The 23,186-nt window shown below is 36.2% G+C and overlaps 1 protein-coding gene across 3 annotated transcripts in view; it reads left to right on the top strand.

Moving 5' to 3' along the window:
* Positions 1 to 23,186, top strand: part of Gcn2 (eukaryotic translation initiation factor 2 alpha kinase Gcn2) — a 153,484-nt gene that overhangs the window by 35,394 nt on the left and 94,904 nt on the right. For 2 of the 3 annotated variants that reach the window (XM_083137842.1, XM_083137844.1), the window contains exons 9-17: positions 666 to 794; positions 6,177 to 6,296; positions 7,461 to 7,632; positions 10,695 to 10,932; positions 15,246 to 15,363; positions 16,945 to 17,091; positions 17,643 to 17,882; positions 18,948 to 19,108; positions 21,422 to 21,625. In XM_083137842.1, coding sequence (XP_082993968.1) covers positions 666 to 794; positions 6,177 to 6,296; positions 7,461 to 7,632; positions 10,695 to 10,932; positions 15,246 to 15,363; positions 16,945 to 17,091; positions 17,643 to 17,882; positions 18,948 to 19,108; positions 21,422 to 21,625 — 1,529 coding nt within the window. The remainder of the gene's footprint in view (positions 1 to 665; positions 795 to 6,176; positions 6,297 to 7,460; positions 7,633 to 10,694; positions 10,933 to 15,245; positions 15,364 to 16,944; positions 17,092 to 17,642; positions 17,883 to 18,947; positions 19,109 to 21,421; positions 21,626 to 23,186) is intronic. The other variant, XM_083137845.1, reaches the window with a different exon arrangement.

Genomic DNA, 23,186 nt, shown 5'->3' on the forward strand with positions numbered 1-23,186 from the left:
AGTGTTCATAATTTACCTTAAATCATAATAACTAAATGGAAAAAATTTGTTCACAATTACATATAGGCATTCCAGATTGGTAAAATTGTCAATTTTTCTTTACTCTTAAATACCTGATATGCTGTTGTTGACTGCTGCAAAATATTTAAAGTTGCATTATTCTTTTTCACCATTTTTCATGTACCTAGTTTACTTTGTGAGAGGTATAACTTTTTCAATATGCATTTCCAGCTATATGTCTGTAGGGACTTTTTTAAAATTATTTTTGAAGTAATTGTTCTTTTGAGTAACATTATATCTTCTCATGTTAAATTCGGCAAATGCGGTTCAAGTATTACATACGTAAAGTTTCGTGTTTCCGCATTGCAAATTGGATATTTTTTGTTTTCGATTAATTTCAAAGGCTCATTGCCTTCATTCAATAAGGGTACAACTACCGCCACCTGGGAACAAACAAAGAAGTGTCACACTACCATCTCCGTTCCAGATGCCATACCCTTAGTGAATGAAAGCAGAGATTTGTCGAAATTAATTGAAAAAAAAAATATCCAATTTGCAATGCAGAAACGTGTAATTTGGTCTTCTATATTTATGCATATTTTATAACACTTGTTCACCTTGGATACATATTGTCTGCGTGTCTTTTAATTCTGCCTTTCTCACAGGCAGGTAACTGTTTTCAGCCATCCTTGGAGATTTCTACTCCCTCTGTTACTGTAGGGAACTGCCCAAGTAACCATTCAGTAGGAATTCAGAGTCTTCGAAGAATGTGCCAGTCCTTGGTCATTTTTCAGGTTGCATGATTTTTCATTACTTTTTTTTTATTTATGTTGAATTTGGGCCAAGTGATGGTTGAATTGGAAAAAACTAGCTTGGGTATTTCTGTAACAGCCTCCTTTTGGTTCACAGCTGTGCAAGTTATCAGAGCTGGGAAGATATTTGATCTGCTCAGGTTTATTCTGGGCATTGCATTTGGTGCTTCCCTGAAAAAGGAATGTTGCATGTCTTCCTGTGTTGCTTGCAAAAAATTAACTGGTAAGATGATGATTTCATGCACAGGGACACATTAGTACGCATTGCTTTTAGTTACTGCAAAAAAAGAAGAAATAATGGCTTACCGATGGACCTGTCTTGGTGACCGAACACAATCTCGACATTGAAATTTGAGTGTTTATTCTTTCATCTAACCAGTCATTCTTATATTTAGTATTAAGGCAAAGAGTGACAGTTTCGTACCAGTTGTGCATTTATTTAAGTATAGTTGGAATGAACAATGCTAGTGAAACAAGCAGGTACATTATTGCCAAATGCCAGTGCTTGAAATTGACTGCGTTATTAACAGGAGATATTCATAGTCAAGAGAGAAACATGTACAGTGCATATAAGTTCTTATGTTCCCCTTCTCCCCTAGGATTGAGCTGATACTGATGTTGATGCATTAGTATTTGCTGATGGTATCATAAAGTATCTGTTGGAATTTATTATATTTATACCTCATCTTTTATCGAAGGCTACTGTTGATATTGAAAAAGCTTGTTACAGAAAATTGTTATTCACTAAACTTATTTGGAGGGCCATATATAATAAAGTACATTGCACTAAACAAATAAAGGTTATAGAATCCTCTTAACAAATATTGAAATATTTTTAGCATTTTAGACATTGAGGAGGAGCTACTGAAATTTGAAATTTGAAAAGTATACGTGTAATTTATAATTTTTATTTATGGTGCAAACCCTTGTCTGCCTTCGATGTTGAATTTTCCTCAGGACCTTGCCATATGTCCCCTGTATGTTCTTTATGGATGCTGTTTTATACAGAAATAGAGTTAAAATTACCATATATTAGATTTAAGAACATAATGTCTTTAAGTACTAGTACTGTAACATAGTGGTCTTCCCTCAACACCATGTTTAATTAGCCAACTTATAAATAAAGTTTCATTTGTTTAGTTTTCCGTTAAGGATTATGTTATGTTAAACGTAAGATATATTTCATATAAGAAGGAGTTCTTGTAAGCTACCGAGTCACAACTTCCCATACTCGTATGCTATTCTCTGTGAATCAGTTATCGCTTATTCAAACAAGAAGTATTCCACAATGGGGTGGTGAGAAAGGCTTTACTCTTCCATTTAATTTATGTTCATTTTACTCTTTAAGTGTGACATTTATGAGTCCAAGTGCATTAAGTGGTCAACTACAATTTTACCACCAACATTTGTGTGTTAGTCTTGTCCTGGGCATCTGTGAATATCCCTTTATTAATTTCATCTTATCATTACTCATCCTCATCATTGTGATCGGCCAAAGTGGCAGAAGAGGGATGCTAAGTAACAAGAATTCAAATAGAAGACTCTTTAAACGTGTGTGACTGCTTTTGTTAATTGCTTGCATGCTACTTAAATTTTGTGTAGACATAAATCTTTAATACACAGTACTGAGGAACTTGCTTGAGTCTTTTACACTATATCTTGTTCCGATGTTTTGATATTGTATGCATTAACCTTTTTGAGAAGTTTCATCAAAACATCTTAGAAGTATATTGTGGTCAGATTTATTATATTGGAAATACTTTGTAGATTGTATTTGTTTAATACTGCCTGAGGAATATGAAACCATATGTCAGGTTATACACTCATTCTAACATGCTTTTCTGATTAAATTTTTTGCTTGGCTCATGCTTTGGGATTGTATTGTCTTTGTTGTGGTAATGGGTTTAACCTTTATGCATATGAAAAATAGAAAATATGGTATTGACTTTGTTGTATTTTTAAAATTAAATACAGTGTGTCCGAGAAAAAATATACCAATAAAGAATTTAAATAACTCAACAATCGTTAATGACAGAAATGTCAAATAACGTTTATTTGGAAGAGAAAATCATAGAATTTCTTTTAACCAAAGAACAAGAAAAAAAAATTCACCTTGGTAGATCTCAATGTGTGCTCCTTTGGTGGCGCGACAAACATCAAGGTGGTACTCAACCTCCATCCAAGTGTTCTTCAACATTTGATGAGTGACGGAGCCACATGCATCGAGGTCTTGCACAGGTTTTGGTAAACCATAGTTTTCACATAACCCCAAAGGAAAAAGTCCAAAGGAGTTAAGTCTGGTGACCATGGTGGCCATTTAATGGGTCCACCCCTCCCAATCCAATTACCAGCGAAATTGTTATTAAGGAAGTTAGTAATACAACGGGCAAAATGTGGGGGGGGAGCCCAACCTGCTGAAACAGGTACTCATGAGGTATACGAGGTACAGCATACTGTTGCAACATTTGGAGGTAACTTGCACCTGTAACTGTAGCTTCCTCAAAGAAAAAGGGCCCAATTACGGAATCTCGTGTCAAACCACACCACACATTCAACTTGGGGCTGTCGCGTTCATGTTCAACAACTGCATGGGGATTCTGCTCACCCCATATTCTACAGTTATGCCTATGCACTTTTCCGGAAATGTGGAAGGTAGCCTCATCTGAAAATGTTACGTGTGTCAGGAATTCATTGTCATCATCAATTCGTGATAGCACTTCACTAGCATAATCAAACCTAGCAGGTTTATCACTGCACTTTAGTTTCTGAAAAAGCTGTAACTTGTAGGCTCTAAGCCTTAACCTTTTATGTACAATATCATGCACAGTAGAACGTGGAATTTGAAGTTGAGAACTAGCAGATTTACACGGGCTTCTCTGGAAAGCTTCCTGAACTGCAACCACTTTATCCTCGCTCACACGCTTGCTACCACTACCTTTCTTCCTCAACAAAGACCCTGTTTCCAGCAATTGTTTATGCCATTTAACAATGTAATGACGTTCTTGTGCTTCCTGTCCATATTGTTGCCGGAATCTTCTGTGTACCATTACAGGAGACTTCAATTCTGCAAACCAAAAGCAGAACTCAACTTTCTGATGAACAGTAAATGGCGCCATTGTACAGACTACTCACGAACAAAGCCACGCATAAGCTTAATTATGTTACGATTTTTTCCCTTCTGGTGGTAAAAAAAAAAATCCTTTCTTCCCGCTTCCAAATAAACGTTATTTGACATTTCTATCGTTAACAGTTGTTGAGTTATTTAAATTCTTTATTGGTATATTTTTTCTCGGACACACTGCACCATGCCTTGAGGGGAAAAATATTCAATTCAACTAAACTACTTATCAAAAGCAGAATTGAACCCCTGATCAGGGAAAAGTGCCTGGAATCTCTTAAAAATCTGTACAATGAACTTTTCATCTTTGGAGAAAAAAGATCTTTCGTGAAGCAGAAGGTTTAGCTGTGGGGAACCCCCTTTGTCCATGGGTGGCCAATGAAATGAAATCTGGAAAAACTCCCTCACCCCACATGATTTCCCATAGATATATTGACAACTTCATCATGCACACGGATGAACAAGAGTTTGCAGAATTTGATAACGGTTGGAACAATGCATGCGTTTCCATTGAAGTTCTGTTGAAAAGGAAAATTATGTAACCTTCAATGTTCTTGATGTTACTATCTTTAGAGAAACAGTAGATTTGCAACTAAAATTTGAACCACCCACCTGCTAACCTACATTGTGCAGTGGTTAGTACAGCATGCTACAATGCCAGAGATCCTAGGTTCGAGTCCCAGCCATGGCTTAGCTGTTCATCAACTTATTCTAATCACCATTCATTCTCACTCTCGCAATTAGCCAAAAGTGGCAGATGAAGTGATGTCAAATAGCCAAATCAAAATCAATTATCCACCCGAACAAAAAGAAAGCATTTGGAACAACTTTGTCAGAAAAGCCTTGCACTTAAGTTCCAATAATAATGTGTTCCAATATGAACTACAAATATTAAGGGAACAGACCATCCTTAACAGTTACAGACCTGACATCATAGATCACAATCTACAAAAAGTTGAACAACAGTAACCGTTCAAAGGGCCTCCCCGATGGTGCAGTGATAGCGCCATCGCCTTGTAATCAAGGGGTCCCGGGTTCGATACCCGGTAGAGGCACAGTGGTTCGGATCCCACTTTAAACTGTAGGTCCAGTCCCTATTAGCCTTACTGTGCATAAAGTAATCTTAAAACACCAAATCAATCAAATCAAGTAACAGTTCAAATTGCCTTCCTATGAAGGTAGATGATGATTCTCGACAATGGATAGGCATTTCATATACATTAGGCCTATCAAAAGAACTCCTCGATGCATTCTTGAATAACAAAAGTACAATGTGGCTTACAAATCTAGAAAGACTATAGATTGATTGATTTAGTTTATTTTACTTTGTGCTTTGTACCTCTTGGCTACTTTGCGAAGATGGGGATGAGTGATGAAATGATGAAATTGATGAATGGACATTCACAAACAACCAAGCCCGAGCGGGATTTGAACCTGGGACCCTTGGCGTCGCAGCACGATGTGCTAACCACTCAGCCACAGGGTCCGGCAAAACTTGTATGAATTCAAGACTTACTACAACAATCCCTTGAAGAATTCTGGAATTTCTAGTATAAAATGTGAGTGGAACAGAAAGTATATTGGACAGTACAAAAGACCCATTAAGACAGAAAGTAGGTCTTGGTTGGCTGAACATGTTATAGAAACCAATACCAATTGTCACCATATTGTGTTTTCTGTTTTGGCACATGCCAAAGTAAAAATTGATCGTGGCATAAAGCATGGTGTGCACATAATTAAAAATAAGAATAACCTCAGTGATAACTTATGTGGAAACCTTTATTTGTCTTGGTAGAATATAATCAAATTAAAATATTTATCTTCTTCCGACATCAACTGGAACACACATCTGTCGACACTGGACGATGACACAGTAAGTAGTAACTTTGGAGTTGCTGCTTCATCTCTCGCTCCATCTCTTGGCTAGCCCTGATGACTTCAAGATGGGAGTCAAAAGCTTGGACAGATGTTTAATGTGTTTTTTATTGTCCTGTTTGTGGTTCACTAAAATGTCTTTGCTTGTACATGAAGCAAGGAGCTTTTTATTGTAACTGCATTACTCATGTTGTGGTTTACATTGATCATAGTGAATTACTTCACATGACGAATAGTTAATTATTGAACTTTGATTCTATTGTAGAGAATGTCAATTTGATATTACAAATTACAGCTTTATCTATTATCTTTGTGATATGTAGGTTTGTCTTTAAGTATTGTGTCTAAATGTATATTTATTGTACTTTCAGATCTCAAGTGTTGAGCAGGAGCTAAACTATCTTCAAAAACTATGCCATCCGAATTTGTTACATTGTATCAACATGAAATATGTTCAAGAGAAAGATAATCTAGTCATTTATATATTACAGGTAGGTATTAAACTGCAGGCCTATATAGTTTATACTACATAATACCTACCTAATACTGTAGGTATTATAGAGTGGACTCGGAACTACTTCCCCGTGAATAACACTATTCATTTATTTAGTCTTGGCTGCTTGCATTTAATAAGGGAATGCAACAATATTGTATTAATATACGAGGGAGAGTCAAATGAAAATTCTGACAAAAATTACAGGACAGACTGTAAGCAGCTCAGATTTACATGACGTATCGACTGTTATTTACAAAATGATCTCAAGGCTGCAACACTGATCAAGTGAGTTTCACAACACTATTTTTGTCATTTTAAAGGTTGTGCCTCCTGCATTCACATGCACCAGCGAAGAGCAATGGTTTCTTACCCTCTGGAAGTCTAAAATGTGTAGACATTCCACGGCAAATGAAAATTCAATGTCTATGCATGCTTACCTTGCCAGCCAGTTTATAAATGGAGAAGGAAGTTCGACAATGGCCTCAGTCCGCACGCAGATGGGTGGAAAGACCTTCGCGGTATCTCATAAGTGACTGCACATATATTCCAAATATTCTTCTCCTTGAGGTATACAGGCACTAACTCAGACTTTAAAATATATGTGGATCAGCAATGTGTCGCTATAATGCTGCAAACTTGTGCAACTTTACATGCAGAAATCTACTAGATGAAAAAGAAAAATAAAGAAATTAAGGTTTTTAATTTGACTGTCTCTCGTATAATATATTGTTGTCATTGCTTCTCTCCCCCTCTTTCTTCCCTGTCTGCCCACTTCATAAAGCAGGTGTGTGAGAGAGAGAGGAGGTATAAATGAATGAGTTTTCCTTTCTTCCCTTCCCTGTTTGTGCCTTTGCCAATAGAATTTGCCTTTCTTCTCTTTTAGGTATCTTTCTCCAGTTTTTTTCTCTCTCTCTTTTTTAGTATACCTCACTCCCCCTTCTCTCCCCTCCTTCCTTTCTGCCTCCATAAAAAAATTGAGTACTAATAGAAATAGCCATTTTTCCATCCACACTTTGCCTCCATATGCCTACTAAACTAGAGATTTTTTTTTTTAATTGAACAAAGTTTACTCTTGTTAATTGTCTTTGTATTATGATTCACGACTTCAGATTGACATGATGTATTGTGGTTAATACATTTATATTTTTTTCTCTCTCAGGAGTTTGTCATTGGAACACCATTGTCATATTATTTGACCGAAAACCTTCCTGTCGACATGGAACTTCTGCGCCATTATTCATTAGGAATACTCCAAGCTCTCTCGTACCTGCATGCGAATCACGTTGTACACAAGGATCTTCGCGATACCAGCGTTTTTATTGATAGAACTGGTAAGTTATTCAAGAATATGAAAGGCGACTAAAAAGCTTTTCATCATAGTAAAATTACAATATCTGTTCAAAATAACCTTCAAGTACAAGGTACGTCTGAGGTGGAATTATAATTTTGACTCAGGATACAGAATAGCTCAAGGAACCACAGGGTCGTTATAAATTATTGGCACATTTCAAGGATTGGACCTCTATTTTACGTTTTTCAAAGGTCCAAGCTGAAAAAAGTTAAAATGCAGAAAAATGTAAAACTTTTTTGTAATGTTTTGCTATGTTGGAACAATCAAGATTGATTGTATAGTATGGGAAAATGTAAAATCCGGGAACATATCATCTGGGTTTCACTGGGTTTGTTGTGTTTAATAGACCATGTCGAACAGTTTTACTTACAACATGTGCAACGAGTATATTTACCCAAGCTTGTAAAAGCGTCTCTCACTTGATCCACAATGTTTCCGCAGACTGGTGGTCTGGTATCACCTTTCCTATACTCAACCAGTGGCGTACGCAAGGGGGGGGTTACGGGGTTTAAACCCCCCCCCCCTTGAGCTTGTGAAATATTATGAAAAATGCTGTGGAAAAAAAATTAAATGGCCAATTTACCACAGTCAAAGATCTGGGACAATACTATTACTATTACTACATCTACTACTACTACTACTACCACTAATAATAATAATAATAATTTGAATTATTATTTCCATGTAGCATGAAGAAAAGCACAGCATTCCAAACACACGCGTCTTTCAGAGTGATGCCTTGAAAATAAGCACAAGTTCTTGAAAGTGAAATATGAGGGTAACTATGATTTAAAAGAGAAATAAAATGTTTTGTATTTCAATACTCTGGCGTATGCAGTTTGGGGGGGGGGGGGAGAGGGGCCGGAATAGTAAATGTGGATAACACATGGTTTCGTTTTGGAGGGCAGGATGCATAATAAAATATTTCGTATTTTTGGAGCTTTTCAGTCTATTAAAATTGTATTCAAAGACAAAAATGGTAATCGGGACTCACTTTAAAAGAGGTTTCGTATTTACACATTTTGATTTTTTAAAGTTCTTAACGGATTTTTATTTGAAAATTCTGATTTTCTCAAAATTTTGGTAGGGGCTGTAGCATCATCGGTAGAGGCATGCATATTTCGTTTTTGACAAAAAGAAAACGAAATTTGAAATAACACATTGCAATGTTAATTTTTAAGGTTTCTGAAAGGTGTGAGGTGCATTTTCCTACCCTGTTTTGTCACAAAATGATGCGAAATGAACTGCAAAATGCGAAATAGACTCTTAAACACGAAATTTACCGTTTATATACCGACGCGACACTTTCTGAAGTCTGAAGTATCCTGTGTGTTATGCAATTCACGGAAATTGATTAATTTTGCTGTAAATATTTGAAAAGCAAAAATGGACTCCTCTATACAGGAATAAACTTAATATTCTGGTAGTGATTTAATGTGCTATTAGAAGGGATATGTTTATTTTGTGTAATAGTGCAGTTTTCAAATCAATTGGGATTATTTTCACATTTTTAAAACCAAAATGTAATTTTATATACAGCTTTTTCACCGCTATAACAGCTTTTGAACCCGAAATTGACTCTGTTTTTATACTGATATTTTGCTTTTTTATTTACCAAAAGTATGTGTCTCTAACCATCGGCCATGCCTCTACGTACGCCAGTGTTCAACGAACATGTATTTTTTTGTGTGAACAATGAGAATTAACTAACGAAAGTTCTTGGTTCGTTGTTAGATTCTAATGTATAGACAAAGGTTAGGCGGACAAGAATACAGTCACCAGTCTGCTTTCCCATTGTATTATTTACCGCAGCACGTTTGAATGTCTCTCTTTAAAATGTCTCACCTTGTTGACTAGACAATTATTCAAACGACAATAAGCTTAACTATTGGAAAATGTTTTGTTGGTAAGAACAGTGAGACAATCCAGATGTGAATTATCGGGGACATTTATGCGGGGAAGAAGCCGGAAAAATTCCAACCAATTTCGGGAATCGAATCCGGATCTCCCGCGTGATTGTCAGATTCTCTACCGACCAGACCACCGCAGCTTCTTGGATGAGTTCCATACTTTGATTATTTCAATTTATTTTAATATATTTTCTTGTTTTATGGATTTTCTTCACCCTTAAAATGTCTCACCTCGTTGACCAGACAAAAAACAAAAACAAAACCAAAAAAATGCTCCCAGGATTTGATAAAAATTGAATGATTAGAAAGTAATTTCTTTCTATTGTTTTCGTAAATGGTATATTTATGTAGATCTCTACTACATAATAGTAGTAGTGGTATTAGTAGTATTATTAGTAGTAATTCAGCTAATTAATTAATTATAAGTATTATTAATTAATTGTGATCATTATTATTTAATTAAAGTATAATAAATCAAAGGTAATGTGAATTTGGAGAAAGTTTTAGAAATAACCCCCCCCCCCCCTTGACGAAATCCTGCGTACGCTACTGTACTCAACACTTCCTGTATGATTAAATTGCTGATACCAACGTATTCATGGAGTTTTTACTAGGAGAATTATGCTTGTACTCTTAAGCGAAAACATCTTTGAACAGTTATTGCAGATATGGTTTCATGAAACCAAAGAACACACATAGCTTTATCTTGTACGGTAGCCATCTTGGTACCGAGGTTTTCTACTGTGCCACCATGGCACCATGTATGTTTGGTCAATGTCAACACAAACTCTTACTCTTATCATTTGCAACAAAATAAAGATTGCTTCAATACTGTGTTGTTTTTTAATTCATGTATTAAATGTGCTCAATAATTTATATCCACCCTGTATGTAATGAGAAATAATGATTTACAATCATCTGGTTTTTTACACCTTCTATCATTTCTCTATGAGAAGGGATTTTTTGCACCAGGTTCGAGTTCCACCCTGTGCATTAATGTTCATTGTAAATGTGTCTTCATCAGTTTAATCTAATCATCACTCATCCTCATGATAACGATTAGCCAAAAGTGGTAGAAAAGCATCACAAAATAAAAATATATTGATACTAATTATATTTTCATGTTTTTCAGGTGTTGTTAAAGTAAGTGACTACAGCTTAGACAAGAGATTGGCCGACATATACCAATCAGCAGTGCAAGAAAAGGTGGACAGTTTTTTCCCACCGTCTTTGGGAAGGGGTGGTAAGAAGTGTGATATTTACCGCTTTGGAATCCTAGTTTTGTCATTGACCAAAGGCTGCATCATAACAGATGTTCCTCCAGACATACCAACATCCCTTCCAGCAGAACTGAAAGATTTTTTGTCAAAGTAAGTGCCTGAGCAAGTATAGTAAACTTAAGTGATTGTACAAGCTTAAAATTGTCAAACGAACCTCAAATAACATTGAATTCCACACTTAAAGGAAGTAACATCTGAGAACACATCATTTTTCCCATTAGATTCAAGGTTAACATTCAAGATTTCTTATTTAGGAACGGCCTCCCCGATGGCGCAGTGGTAGCGTCGTTGCCTTGTAATCAAGGGGTCCCGGGTTCGGTACCCGGTGGAGGCACATAGTGGTTCGGATCCCACTTTTAACTGTAGGTCCAGTCCAGATTAGCATTACTGTGCATAAAGTGGACTCAAAACACCAAAATCAATCAATCAATCAATGTTATTTATAAACGTTTGTAAACAAATCCTTTCAAGATGGATTGTTTGACCAATCGGAGCATGTGGTACTGAAATTGATTATCAAAGAAAAGCATTCAGTCACATCATGCTATTTATTTCCTTTCTGTGATGAAGATAAAGCAACACTGATAGAATACCACATTGTTGTACGTAAGGAAAAGAAGAACAGTGGAACATTCTTCGTTTATTTAATTACAGTTATACAACAAAATATAGTACAGTCAAACCCTGATTTTACGTTTTTCAGGGGTCTGTAAATAAAAAAACGTAAAATGCTGGAAACTTAAAAAGTGGGAAACCATAAGGGAGGGTTGAAACTCAAGTGTCAATAAGAAATTACTACACGATCTACTTTTTATGGGGTATATTGTATCAAAAATTATTTAACAACAGGAAGAAAGTAATCAAGTTCTAAGGTCAAAAGCAAGACGTGCTGTTAAAGTCAATGACGGATTAGCGGGACCCACTTTCGAAGATAGGGACGGTGGATGACTGCTTCTAAATGTCGCCTATTAGGTTCAGTTTATGCATCTGATCCTGTGAGATCTCCGTTCACTCTGTAAACTGGTAATTACTTGCTATTTTTAGAAGTCCTGGCTAATTGGGGGGGGGGGGGTGATGATTTATAGCTGGACACCAAGCATCTTTATATACTGTAATCAAAGTGTCCTGAAGACGAGCAGAATGGTTCAGACTCCACTTTGAGCTGCATATGTATCCTGTCCCGATCAGCCCAACAGCATGAAGTGAACAAAACAATTTGGCAAACTTACGCATTTTTAGATGTCGCAATAAATTATCAGTGACACGAGCAGGATTTTCGAAAGGGGGAATGGGGTTATGTATGCTTTTATAGTTGTCAGCCCTCATTTTGCCATCTTTTCCTGCCTTTGACATTCTTTTTCTTTTTTTTAGAAATACTGGCTCGAGGGAGGGGGGATTATGACCCTCATCACCCCCTTTGCACGCCACTGATTGTTATTTACATCCATGTTAATTGACGATTTATTATTGGATTTAGAAGTCTTGCGGAGGGCGAATCCTTACCACCAATAGTTTCCCCTAAATAATGTTTTTTTTTTCCCCGTCAACGTTTAATATTGTGGGATTTATTTTCAGCACATGAATGGTTCCGAAGAAAAGCGGCAATTGTATTATTCTTAGCATCATGTGCATTTCCTTCCTGCACTGCTCGGTGTGTTCAAGGTGTTTATCAGAAGGCAGAACAAGAAAAAAAAATTGCTTTTCTTTTTCTAACTTCTCGCTTTGTGTCTGGTACTTGTGTTTCCTAATCATCAAAACAAAACAACCTTGGAGAGGAGATTCAAAACAATGCCGTTTTTCTTCCCTTTTCATGAGTCATAGCTCTGGAGCCAGGAGACGAAACATTTGGCACCAGTTGTCAGCTGCCCGTTGCTCGCAAACACCCCTCCCACCAGTTTGTAAAGGGGGGAGGGGAGGAGACAAACAGATGGTGGAGGGGCTCTGAACAAGTCTTATCAGAAGTGTGCTTATTCCCAGCCAAGTTGCAGGAAGAAAGAAGAAAGGAGGGGGAGGGGAGAAGGATCACTGCTTGAGGTTCTCCAATGTTTTCATGTCAATGCTTCAGACATATGAGCAAGGTTTCCAATGCGGGGCATTAAAAAATGAGAAAGGAGCTGAATCTTTCAATTACTGCATAGCTCTGCACAGTGCCTTAGTAATGAGCTCATGTTGGGGAAGATGGGAGTCTTTTTTTTCACTTGCAGTATGCTATGTTCGTTGAATGCGCGTATTCAGGTTGAAGAGCAACTGTGTAATTTTAGACGCCAGAGGAAAGTCTTTTCTCCTTTATGTTAATTGGTTAAGTTGTCTCCTGTAAGGGTACTCACGTCCACAGGAGCAAGAAAATCGGGGCAGAAATACTTGGTGGCACTTTTCAGTAATTACAAGACTAGTGATTAGGGATGGGCGATATCGGAAATTTGATATTGTGATATATAATCAAGAAAATATCGTCACAGACGATACGATACTATATTTTTTCCATATCGTGATAACGGCGATATATTGTCTCCACGATATATATCGCTGACATGATATATATCGCTAAAATATTGTGTTGATATACCACCAAATATGACGATATATATATCGCCAAATATGACAATATATTGCTGGCATGGTATATGTCACCCAATATTGTGATGATATATTGCTAAAATATCATGACAATATATCGCTGACATGATATATATTGCCAAAATATCATGACGATATATAGCTGCCACGATATATATATTGCTAAAATATTGTGACTATATATCACCAACATGATATATATCACCAATATATCATCTAGGTGATATCGCCTGGATGATATTTTTTCAATATAGCGGTATATTGTATGGACTAGTGATGATACCATAGGGAGCATGACAAAGCAAACGCCCCCCTGCAAATGAGAAAAAGATGAAGGTAAACTTTTACATGCACCATGCCGTGATGCATACGGGATGTGGGAGATGGTGTGATATGCACCATGCTCTGGCTGCCTTTACCCCACATATTCTTCGACTTTTTTTTTTGGGGCCAATTTGAAGGTGATGTGATCAGCACCATGCTTGGGCAGCCCCATGCTCTTTTGGCCCAAATATGCATTTTAATCCCATTTAGATGTGCACTAAATTTGGCTGCTCTCAGAAAATATTGCCTCACATCTCGTTTATTCACTCATTTTTCCTGGCCCCATCACTTTACAGCATATGAGTTACGCAATATGCATAGAGAAAACATTCTTCCTCACGTAGAAGAATTATTGATCCCAACCTCGCCCCCCTCCCCCCACACAATTGATTTGACACGAATATTTTTCTGTCAGTGAGTAAAATATCGCCCTATCTGCCCATAGAAAAAAATTATCACTTTAGCTTGTGCGTTTTAAGCTCATTCTGATAACCAAATGATATAGTATCTGAAAAAACTTCAGATTAAAAATAATTGAACAACATCCAATCATATTGCCTAAGACGAATTTCCATTGAAGAAAAAATTCAGTTGTTATCCGGTATGGCTAATCGTTATTTTTTTCCGTTTTCAACGATGCAAACAAGAAGAAAGGAAAAGTTTTTACAAACAAGTTCCCCTCTTTTTTTCGTTCTCGTCATCTATGAAGAATTCAGTAAATGTGTGGTCAAAGAAGCGAATGGTGATCGAGTCTCATTGTCAATTTTCCACTTGCGTTTTTGGGGAGGGGAAGGGTGTACAAAGACACCTCAGTCACACACATTGTGTCGAAACTCTAGGGAAGGCAGCATTTAGTGAGAATCGGTTTGGCAACAGTGCGCTTGTTATCTGAACCTGTGGCAGAAGGATCGGCCCATTTCGTCTTCACGGGGAATGCAAGAAGTGCTGTTTTCCCTTCCTGTCCCTCAAGGGAGGTATGACAAATGCAAGTTGTACCCTGCCTCTCCCCCCCCCCCCCCCACCTTCCACTGACCATGCCTTTTCGCTCCCTCCTCTAGCACGAAAGCCTAAAATCTGGAAGTTCAAGGTCGCGTTGTGAATGAAACAGCTGCAAAAGCAAGAAAAGGGAGAGAGAAGTCGCGTAGTCAACAGAACAGATTTGTGCCAAATTTTAAGACATCATCACGGCTTGGAAGGGGAGTTAGAGCGAACGTAAGATCGAGGTGAACGTCCTATTATTTAACATGGCCTTTTGCCGGGGCCTGACTGGATGAACGTATTAAGCGGGAAAATGTATAATGTGGAAATGTAAAATTGGGGTTTCACTGTATATACTTCTGACATGATGATAAATTAAATTTGACAACCAATCATAAAATATAATATTTTGTCATTGATGCTTAACTTGCATTTTATATTAACAACATAAAAAAAACTATATATCTGTGGAAATAATATATCAGTTAATCAAATTGATTCTGTTTTCATACTGGTATTTTCAGGTGCCTGATGAAGGATGAGCATCACAGATTGGGGGCGGATCAACTTCTAGAACATCCCTTCTTGAAGACCCCTGTTGACAGAGGACTCAGCCCTCAGAAAAGTTTAGAAGAAAATCAGGTATTGCATGTTCTGAACTTACATGGTAGGATTTATTTGAATATATATGTAGAGAAAGGTTGATAATAGATATTTTGAACTAGTATCAATATCGATGCTGATAGTCTTCCCAATTCTCATCAATGCCGATGCTTGAAAATTGTAACAATTAAAAGTTGGTCAGAATATTGATTGGTATTAATATGTAAGTATTCCATTGCAATTATACAACATTAATTTATTCAAGTTTTACATTAAAATATTCAAAGAATTCCAACAGAACATTTAAATTGGTCTCGTTTAATCACATAATTCATTTTTCATGCAATATCGATGCAAAATATGACAATTTTTAATTTTTTACATAATTTCTAGATACTTATACTCTGGTGTCATGACATTTTGGCAGACCCAGTGAAATATCGAAATTCTACAAAAATATCAGTCGGTATTGGTGAATACTGGTATATTCCAACCAATACTGATACCACTGTTGGTGGCCAATACCAGTACACCAGCATCAGTATTTGCTCAGAATATTAAATTTTTATTTAGATAGTCACAAGTACTCTAACTTCATAGTGTGAAAGAATGTCACTAGTTGGTCCAGAACATTTATAGTTTGATTGATTGATTGACTTGCTTTATTTTACTTCACTTTTGTGCCACTTTTGGCTAATTTGCGAAGATGGAGATGATATGATGAAATTCATGAATGGACACTCACAAACATCCATGTCCAGGCCGGGATTCGAACCTGGGACCCCTGGCATCGTGGCGTGATATGCTAACCACTCTGCCACAGGGGCCGGCTCATTTATAGGATAGTTGATAATGGTGGAAGCTAGTAGCATAGTCCAGCATGAAGGTAGCTTAGGTATAGGGCAAAAGGTCTGGCCTCCTGCAAAAAGATTGATTGAATTGTTGTTTTAAGTCTATTTTATGCACAGAAAGGCAAATTGGACTGGACTTACAGTTTAAAGTGGGATCCGAACCACTATGTTTTCTCCAGTCTGCAAAAAGAGTGGATGACAGTAGGGTGCTCTGTCAGCAAAAACCAACCACTGCATTCCTGTATAAAGGGACAATGGCCTCTGCATGTTATGGCTTTCTCCCCTTACAGGCACTGAGTGGCTCAAAATAGAATGTAAAGTGTTAATTTGACTAGGTAGCACACCTAATACTTGTATGCTGCAGATATTGGGCTACTGGTAAATTAACAAGATATATATGCATCAATTTTAGTAGGTTATGTTGTAAAATAAAGGGATATATAAATTAATTACAAAATGTGTTTTCAATTTGTATTTTTTAAAGATTTTTATAGCCATTTGTGACCTATTTACTGACTTCTCTTTGAATTTCACCAACAGATTATTTAAAACAACAAGAGTTCATAACAATAACTGAAGTCAAGTAAATAATTAAACTGCACTTGTTATCATTGCAATAAATGTGACCTTGTCATTGTACGCTTCTTGAAACATTGAAGAATTCATAATTGAAAACTTATTTTCTGAGTTTATTAAAAATCTCATCTATGCTTCTTGTTAATATTTTTGTACACTATTGCATTTTTCTTCTTTTTTAAAACAATTATAGAAAGACAGTGTGGAAGAAAATGAAGAAGAAAGGGATTCTGATATTCATCTGTTTTTGCCAGCAAGCCTGAAAGGCCAGTCAAGGGTAGAAAGTGAATTTGAAGTATTAAAATGGCTTGGAAAAGGTGCTTTTGGTGATGTTCTGAAAGTACGTGTTGTTTCTGTATGCCTACCATATAAATATAATAAAATAACCACAAGAGTTCTCTGATTTTCATGTAATTTGTTTTTGTATATTATTAATTTTGGTTACAAAATAATTATAAAATATTCCTAAATTATATTTAAGAACTATACATTTCTTTTAGGCTCACTATGTATAAATTATGTTTTTATTATTTTGAAGTGCAAATTCAACAAATACAAAGACCATTTTTCTTGTCTGAAGATATTTATTTGCTTATGCATAGTGTGATAATAAGTGCATGCTATAAAATAATTATGAATTATTATCTAAATGTCCCTGGAATGATGCTGGTGTGCAAAAGATGTGGCAACCAGTTGGATGACTATAGAATCACTACAGCTCTGTTCTAAGGAGGTCAAGAAATCATTCCAGGTCTTCAAGAAATGATAAATTTTGCATCAGTACTTTATCCATACCTGTATGAAAATATGTCCACTGCTGTAAAGATTTTTTGTAATATAAATTATATTTCTTTGCTATTTTTTCAACTATTAATTATTTTATTTCAACAGGTGAAAAATAAGTTAGATGGTCGCATGTATGCAATCAAAAGGATTCCCCTGAACCCAAAGAACAAACAGCTGAATCGGAAGATTACACGCGAAGTGAAGTTGCTCTCTAGACTGAATCATGAAAATGTGGTTCGGTATTACAATTCCTGGATTGAAAGTGCAAAAATAGAGTCTGCAGTCGACACAAGTAGTGTTGCTCCAACTCCATCTGCATCTGGCAATAATAAGAAACCTAATTCAGTAAGTATCGTAATGAACGAATAAAGAAGCATGGTTTGTCTTTTATGATGAATAAAGCTTGGATTTAGTTCATAATTAAGTTCCGTTGGATCTTGAAGTACAAAATTGTTTAAATAATTCCCAGGAAGTGATTTAGTGAGGACAGATTAGTCGGTACTCTCTTAGTATTTGCCAAAGTAGGCACATTGGTATGGTATATCACTAAAATTGACGATCCAATACTGACCCAATGTTTCTACTAATAACTTGTAATTGGGTGCAAAAATTCTTCATTTTGTTATTCATTGATTAATTTGATTTATTTTACTTTCATTTACTTTCAACACAGACTTTTGTAGACACTAGTAGAAATATGGTACCTGATTCTTTGTCATTAGTATGAGTTTCCTTGCATGCTATGCATTCACATATCACTGTTTTTTCAGTGATACTCAGTGACAATATGCCATTGCAGTGTACAAGTGGGTTGGCTGAGTGGTTGTGGTACAGTCAAACCCCGATTTTACTTTTTTCATTGGCCCGTCAATAAAAAACGTAAAATGCGGGGAAACGTAAAAAGCAGGAAAGCATAAGGGAGGGGTGAAACTCAAGTGTCAGTAAGAAATGACTACACCATCGACTTTTTATGGGTATATTATATCAAAAATTGTTTAACCGGATAGAAGTATGATTATGAATTTCCAAGGAAAACAGCAAGACCTGCTGTGAAAGTCAATGACGGATTAACGGGACCCACTTTTGTAGGGTAGGGACGGTGGATGACTGCTTCTAACTGCAGTCTAATAGGGTCATTTGATTGTGTGGGATATCTATTTACTCTGTAAACTGGTAATTAGTTGTTAGTTTTTGAAGTCCCGGGTAATTAGAGGGGTAGGTGATCATTTATAGCTGGACGTCAAGCATTTTTATATACTGCAATCAAAGTATCCTGAAGACATGCAGAATGATTCAGATTCCACTTTGAGCTCCATATGTATCCAGTCCTGATCAGCCCAACAGCATGAAGTGAACAAAACAAGCTTTGACAATAATAAGATATTTTCTTCCACCCTTTTTCTATTCCAGTTAGTAATTGGAGATGACATCGAAAGATTAGCACCACCAATCAAAGAGGTGGAATGGAGTGTTTCTTATGAATCGAGCAGTGCTGTTTTGCCTGAGAGTGTGAGTTCTGATGACAGCTCAGATGATGATGATGATGAAGATGAAGTATGGATTGGGTTTTTGTGAGTACTTATTTCTATGTACAGTGGTAAAATTTTAAATTTGTTGCATTCCGTTTGTACATAAATTAAAGTGCACAGTAATAACATTTAAATGTACAACAGTTTGGCACTTCACATTGTATTTTCTTCATTCTTAATGCTCACAGCATAATCATATAATTGTTAATGCTATTACCTTGAAAACAAGTGGTCCCCAGTTCAATTTCTGGTGGTGATTCAAATACAGTTTGAAACTGTAGGTCTAGTCCCAATTAACCTATCTGTGCATAAAGTGAAATAAAAACGTTTCAGTGTTTATTGTAATTATAACTCAATCATGAAAAATAATTTTATATATAGTTAAAATCTTGACTGATGAATTAAAGTGGTGAATATGATTTGATTCCCTCGCTAGAGACCCCAAACTTTTGTCTAAAACTGACATTTACTTAAAGTTTGTATTGAAAATTTGTATGCACATACCTTGAACAATGTAAAACAAGATCTGCTCATATCCGATGCTGAAAATGGTCCCCTTCCACATGCAAGCACTCTTGTACACGTCTCTCCAAATTCTGGAATACTTTTCTTAAAGTGGCGTCGGTAATGGCTTCAATCTCTTGACGTATAGCTTCTTTCAGGGCTACGATATGTGTCTTTTGAGAGTGTATATAGCCACTCAGATGAAACCATGCTTCATCCGTAAACCAAGTGAGGTCTAAAATCCCAGGATTCTGATTAAGAAAATTTTGAAACCATAAACAAAACCGCAGACATTTTTCATGGTCTGTCATTTGCAATTCTTGAACACATGACACACGGTAAGTGTGTAGTTTTGATTCTTTTTGCAGCTTTTTGACACGTGGAATATGGGAGATTTGTTTCTTGGGAAAGTCTTCGCAATGATTTTGATGGTGATGACAGTAATCGCTCCTTTACATCCTGTTTTGTCTCTTCAGACATTTTCCAGCCTTCTGAATGCTGTGGGACAAGACTTCCCGCTGTCTAACTTTCTTACCAATTTCTGGATACAACACTTTGAAGGTACACGTCTCACACGAAATTCAGTCTGAAATGCCCTTTGACATGCTTTAAATGAATCAGTTTGCCAATATTTACGAACGAGGAACACACGCTCTTCAATTGTGTACATTGTAATCCCTACACATTCGAGCCAACACTACCGAGATGCATTGTCATGGAACAAAACAAATGAAGGTCACTGGAAGAGTCCAAATCTATTGCGAGGGGTTAGATCCTGTTTTACATTGTTCAAAGTATGTGCATACAAAATTTCAAGACAAACTAGTAAATGGCAGTTTTATAGACAAAAGTTTGGGGCCTCTAGCGAGGTAATCAACCGATATAATGGATCATAAAGCAACAATGAAATATATTTTCTTAAACAAGTTGAATTTGTTCAGAATATTTGGAAAGCCTGACAACTGTGGAAGAATTGTAATGAAGAAATCCAGAGTTACAGGATTGAACATTGATTTGTGAACAGTATTGAGCAGAGTTGCTGTTTGAAGAAATTCACTCTTAAAAACTCTTCTGTGCTACATCTTATGACAAAATTGTCAATTTCAATTTGAACATTGAACTAATAGGTAGAGGCATGCACATTTCGTTTTTGACAAAAACACGAAATGTGAAATAACTCATTGTAATGCTAATTTTTCATGTTTCTGGAAGGTGTGAGGTGCATTTTCCTACCCTGTTTTGTCACGAAATGATGCGAAATAGACTCTTAAATACGAAATTTACCGTTTACATACTGATGCGACACTTTCTAAAGTCACAATTAACCTGTGAGTTATGCAATTCACAGAAAATTGATTAATTATGCTGCAAACATTTGAGAAGCAAAAATGGACTCCTTTGTACAGGAATAAACTTAATATTCAGGTAATGATTTTATGTGCTATTACAAGGGATATGTTTATTTTGTGTAATGGTACAGTTTTTAAATCAAAATTTGGATTATATTCACATTTTCAAAACCAAAATGTAATTTTATATACTGCTTTTTCACCGCTATAACAGCAAAATTTCATTTTATTTACCGCTTTTAAACTTGAAATCGACTCTGTTTTTGTACCAAAATTTTGCTTTTTTATTTACCAAAAATATGTGCCTCTACTAATAGGTAATCAAATCTTGCATACTTTGAGACAACTGAGCCATTCTTACTTCCCATTTTGAATATTTCAAATAATACTTCATTAATTTTTAATTTACCATACAGTTAATAGTATGCTTTGTTCTGGTTTTAGACCACTCACTATTATTATCATTACAAGATGATTTATTCCAATTTTCACTTTTTTGCAGACCACGTTCTGAATCTTCAGATGGTATTGTGTTCGAGAAGGAAGGTTCAGGCACTGCTTCTGACTTGGGGAATCTTGATCCTAAGAATAATTCTCTCGCACTGGATGAAAAGGACGAGAAAGGAACCACTTCTGATGATTCAAGCACCACAGAGATACAGTTCATGTACATTCAAATGGAATTCTGCGAGAAAAGCACTTTAAGGTAAGAATTCATCTCATTGGTAATGAAAAACATGGTGACTCATGCCAATATATTTTGAAGAGTTCCATTTGCGAACCTGTAGCTCATAGCTCGAACCAAAGAAAGCTTCATGGGAAAAGTAGGTACTGTACCTACTTTAAGTATATTAAGTAAGAACCTACTGTTTCTAATGTGGATTTTCTTTCAACGAAACATATCTCGCACAACTAGAATTTTTCTAGTGATGCTTGCCCATCATTAACTACAGTAGTGCCTGAATAATCCACTGTGTCATATAATCCGAGGCAAAAAGAAATATGAGTTCTTCCGATAATTCCTCGGAGAAGTGGGTTTATGAAGAGAAATAGTGCAATGTCCAGAAGCAGAAGACACTTCTTTAAGGTGTAAGTTCAAATATTTTGAACTATTTTCTTTCTAATATCATTGTTACTACTGTACTGAGCAAAGTAAGTACAATATTCATAATGGTACTGTATTTCCGATTTTTTGCATACTGTAGTTTTTCAATGCATCATGTTTGCTACGATGCCAGGGATTCTGGGTTTGAATACCGGCCTGGTCATGGATGTTTGTGAGTGTCCATTCATCAATTTCATCATATCATCATTCATCCCCATCTTCGCAAATTAGCCAAAAGTGGCACAAAAAGAGAAGTAAAATAAAGGCAAATAAAAAAAATGTTTGCTTTCTTCTCTTCCAATTTTTCTTATGTTATTCTACAGGGTGGCTCAATAAGTCACTTAACACCCCCAGTACAAGGCCACTGCAGCGCGCAACATGGAAATGGTGATGACTAAAGCCCGGATTTCTATGTAATTACATATTTTTTCCTTTATATGTACAAGCGTGTAATTAAAATATATTGACGAATTACATCAGTAAAGATGTCATAGTGAAGTTTTATATTACATATTTTTACATATTTTACTAAATGTTACATATTCCTAAGATATGAAATATTTTTTACATAAAACAGTCCTTAAGAGGAAAATCCAATGAACTTTTGGCTTTTTAGTTAAAAAAGTATCTTCTCACTTCCCCTCCCCATTTCCAGGTCTAAAAAAATATAGTAACTTAAAAGTGCGATTTGCCTTCGTTGTACGTACATAGCAGTTCGTTGATTCGCCGCATCGTAACAATTACATCAAGATTCGACAGTGTTTCAGTTTCCAGTTTGTAACATGGAGCGGCAAGCAACACACAGCGAACGAAGAGAACCAACAATGGAAGGCGGCAAGTACAACGCTGAGAGGCACTTACCTTTCATCCGTACATTGTTGTGATCGTTTTGATTTTTGCAACCGGCGGCCTTTTCATTTTAACCATTGGAGTTTTAAGAAGAGCTTGCCTCAGTATTTAAACAGTGTTTTAGCTGTAGAAAGCTGGAATGGCTCCGCCTCAAAAGTTGCGATCTTGGATAGCAGTCCATGATGCATTTACTACGGATGGTAAAGTTATTTTTTGTCGAGTGTGCGATAAAGAAGTTGGGTGCACTATGAAGTCTTAATTAGATCAACATGTTCGCACTTCACTTCATGTGAAAAACAAACAACTACGGAGT

This window comes from Lepisma saccharinum, chromosome 16, assembly GCF_977018435.1.
Source record: "Lepisma saccharinum chromosome 16, izLepSacc3.1, whole genome shotgun sequence".
In the NCBI taxonomy this organism is placed as follows: Eukaryota; Metazoa; Arthropoda; class Insecta; order Zygentoma; family Lepismatidae; genus Lepisma; species Lepisma saccharinum.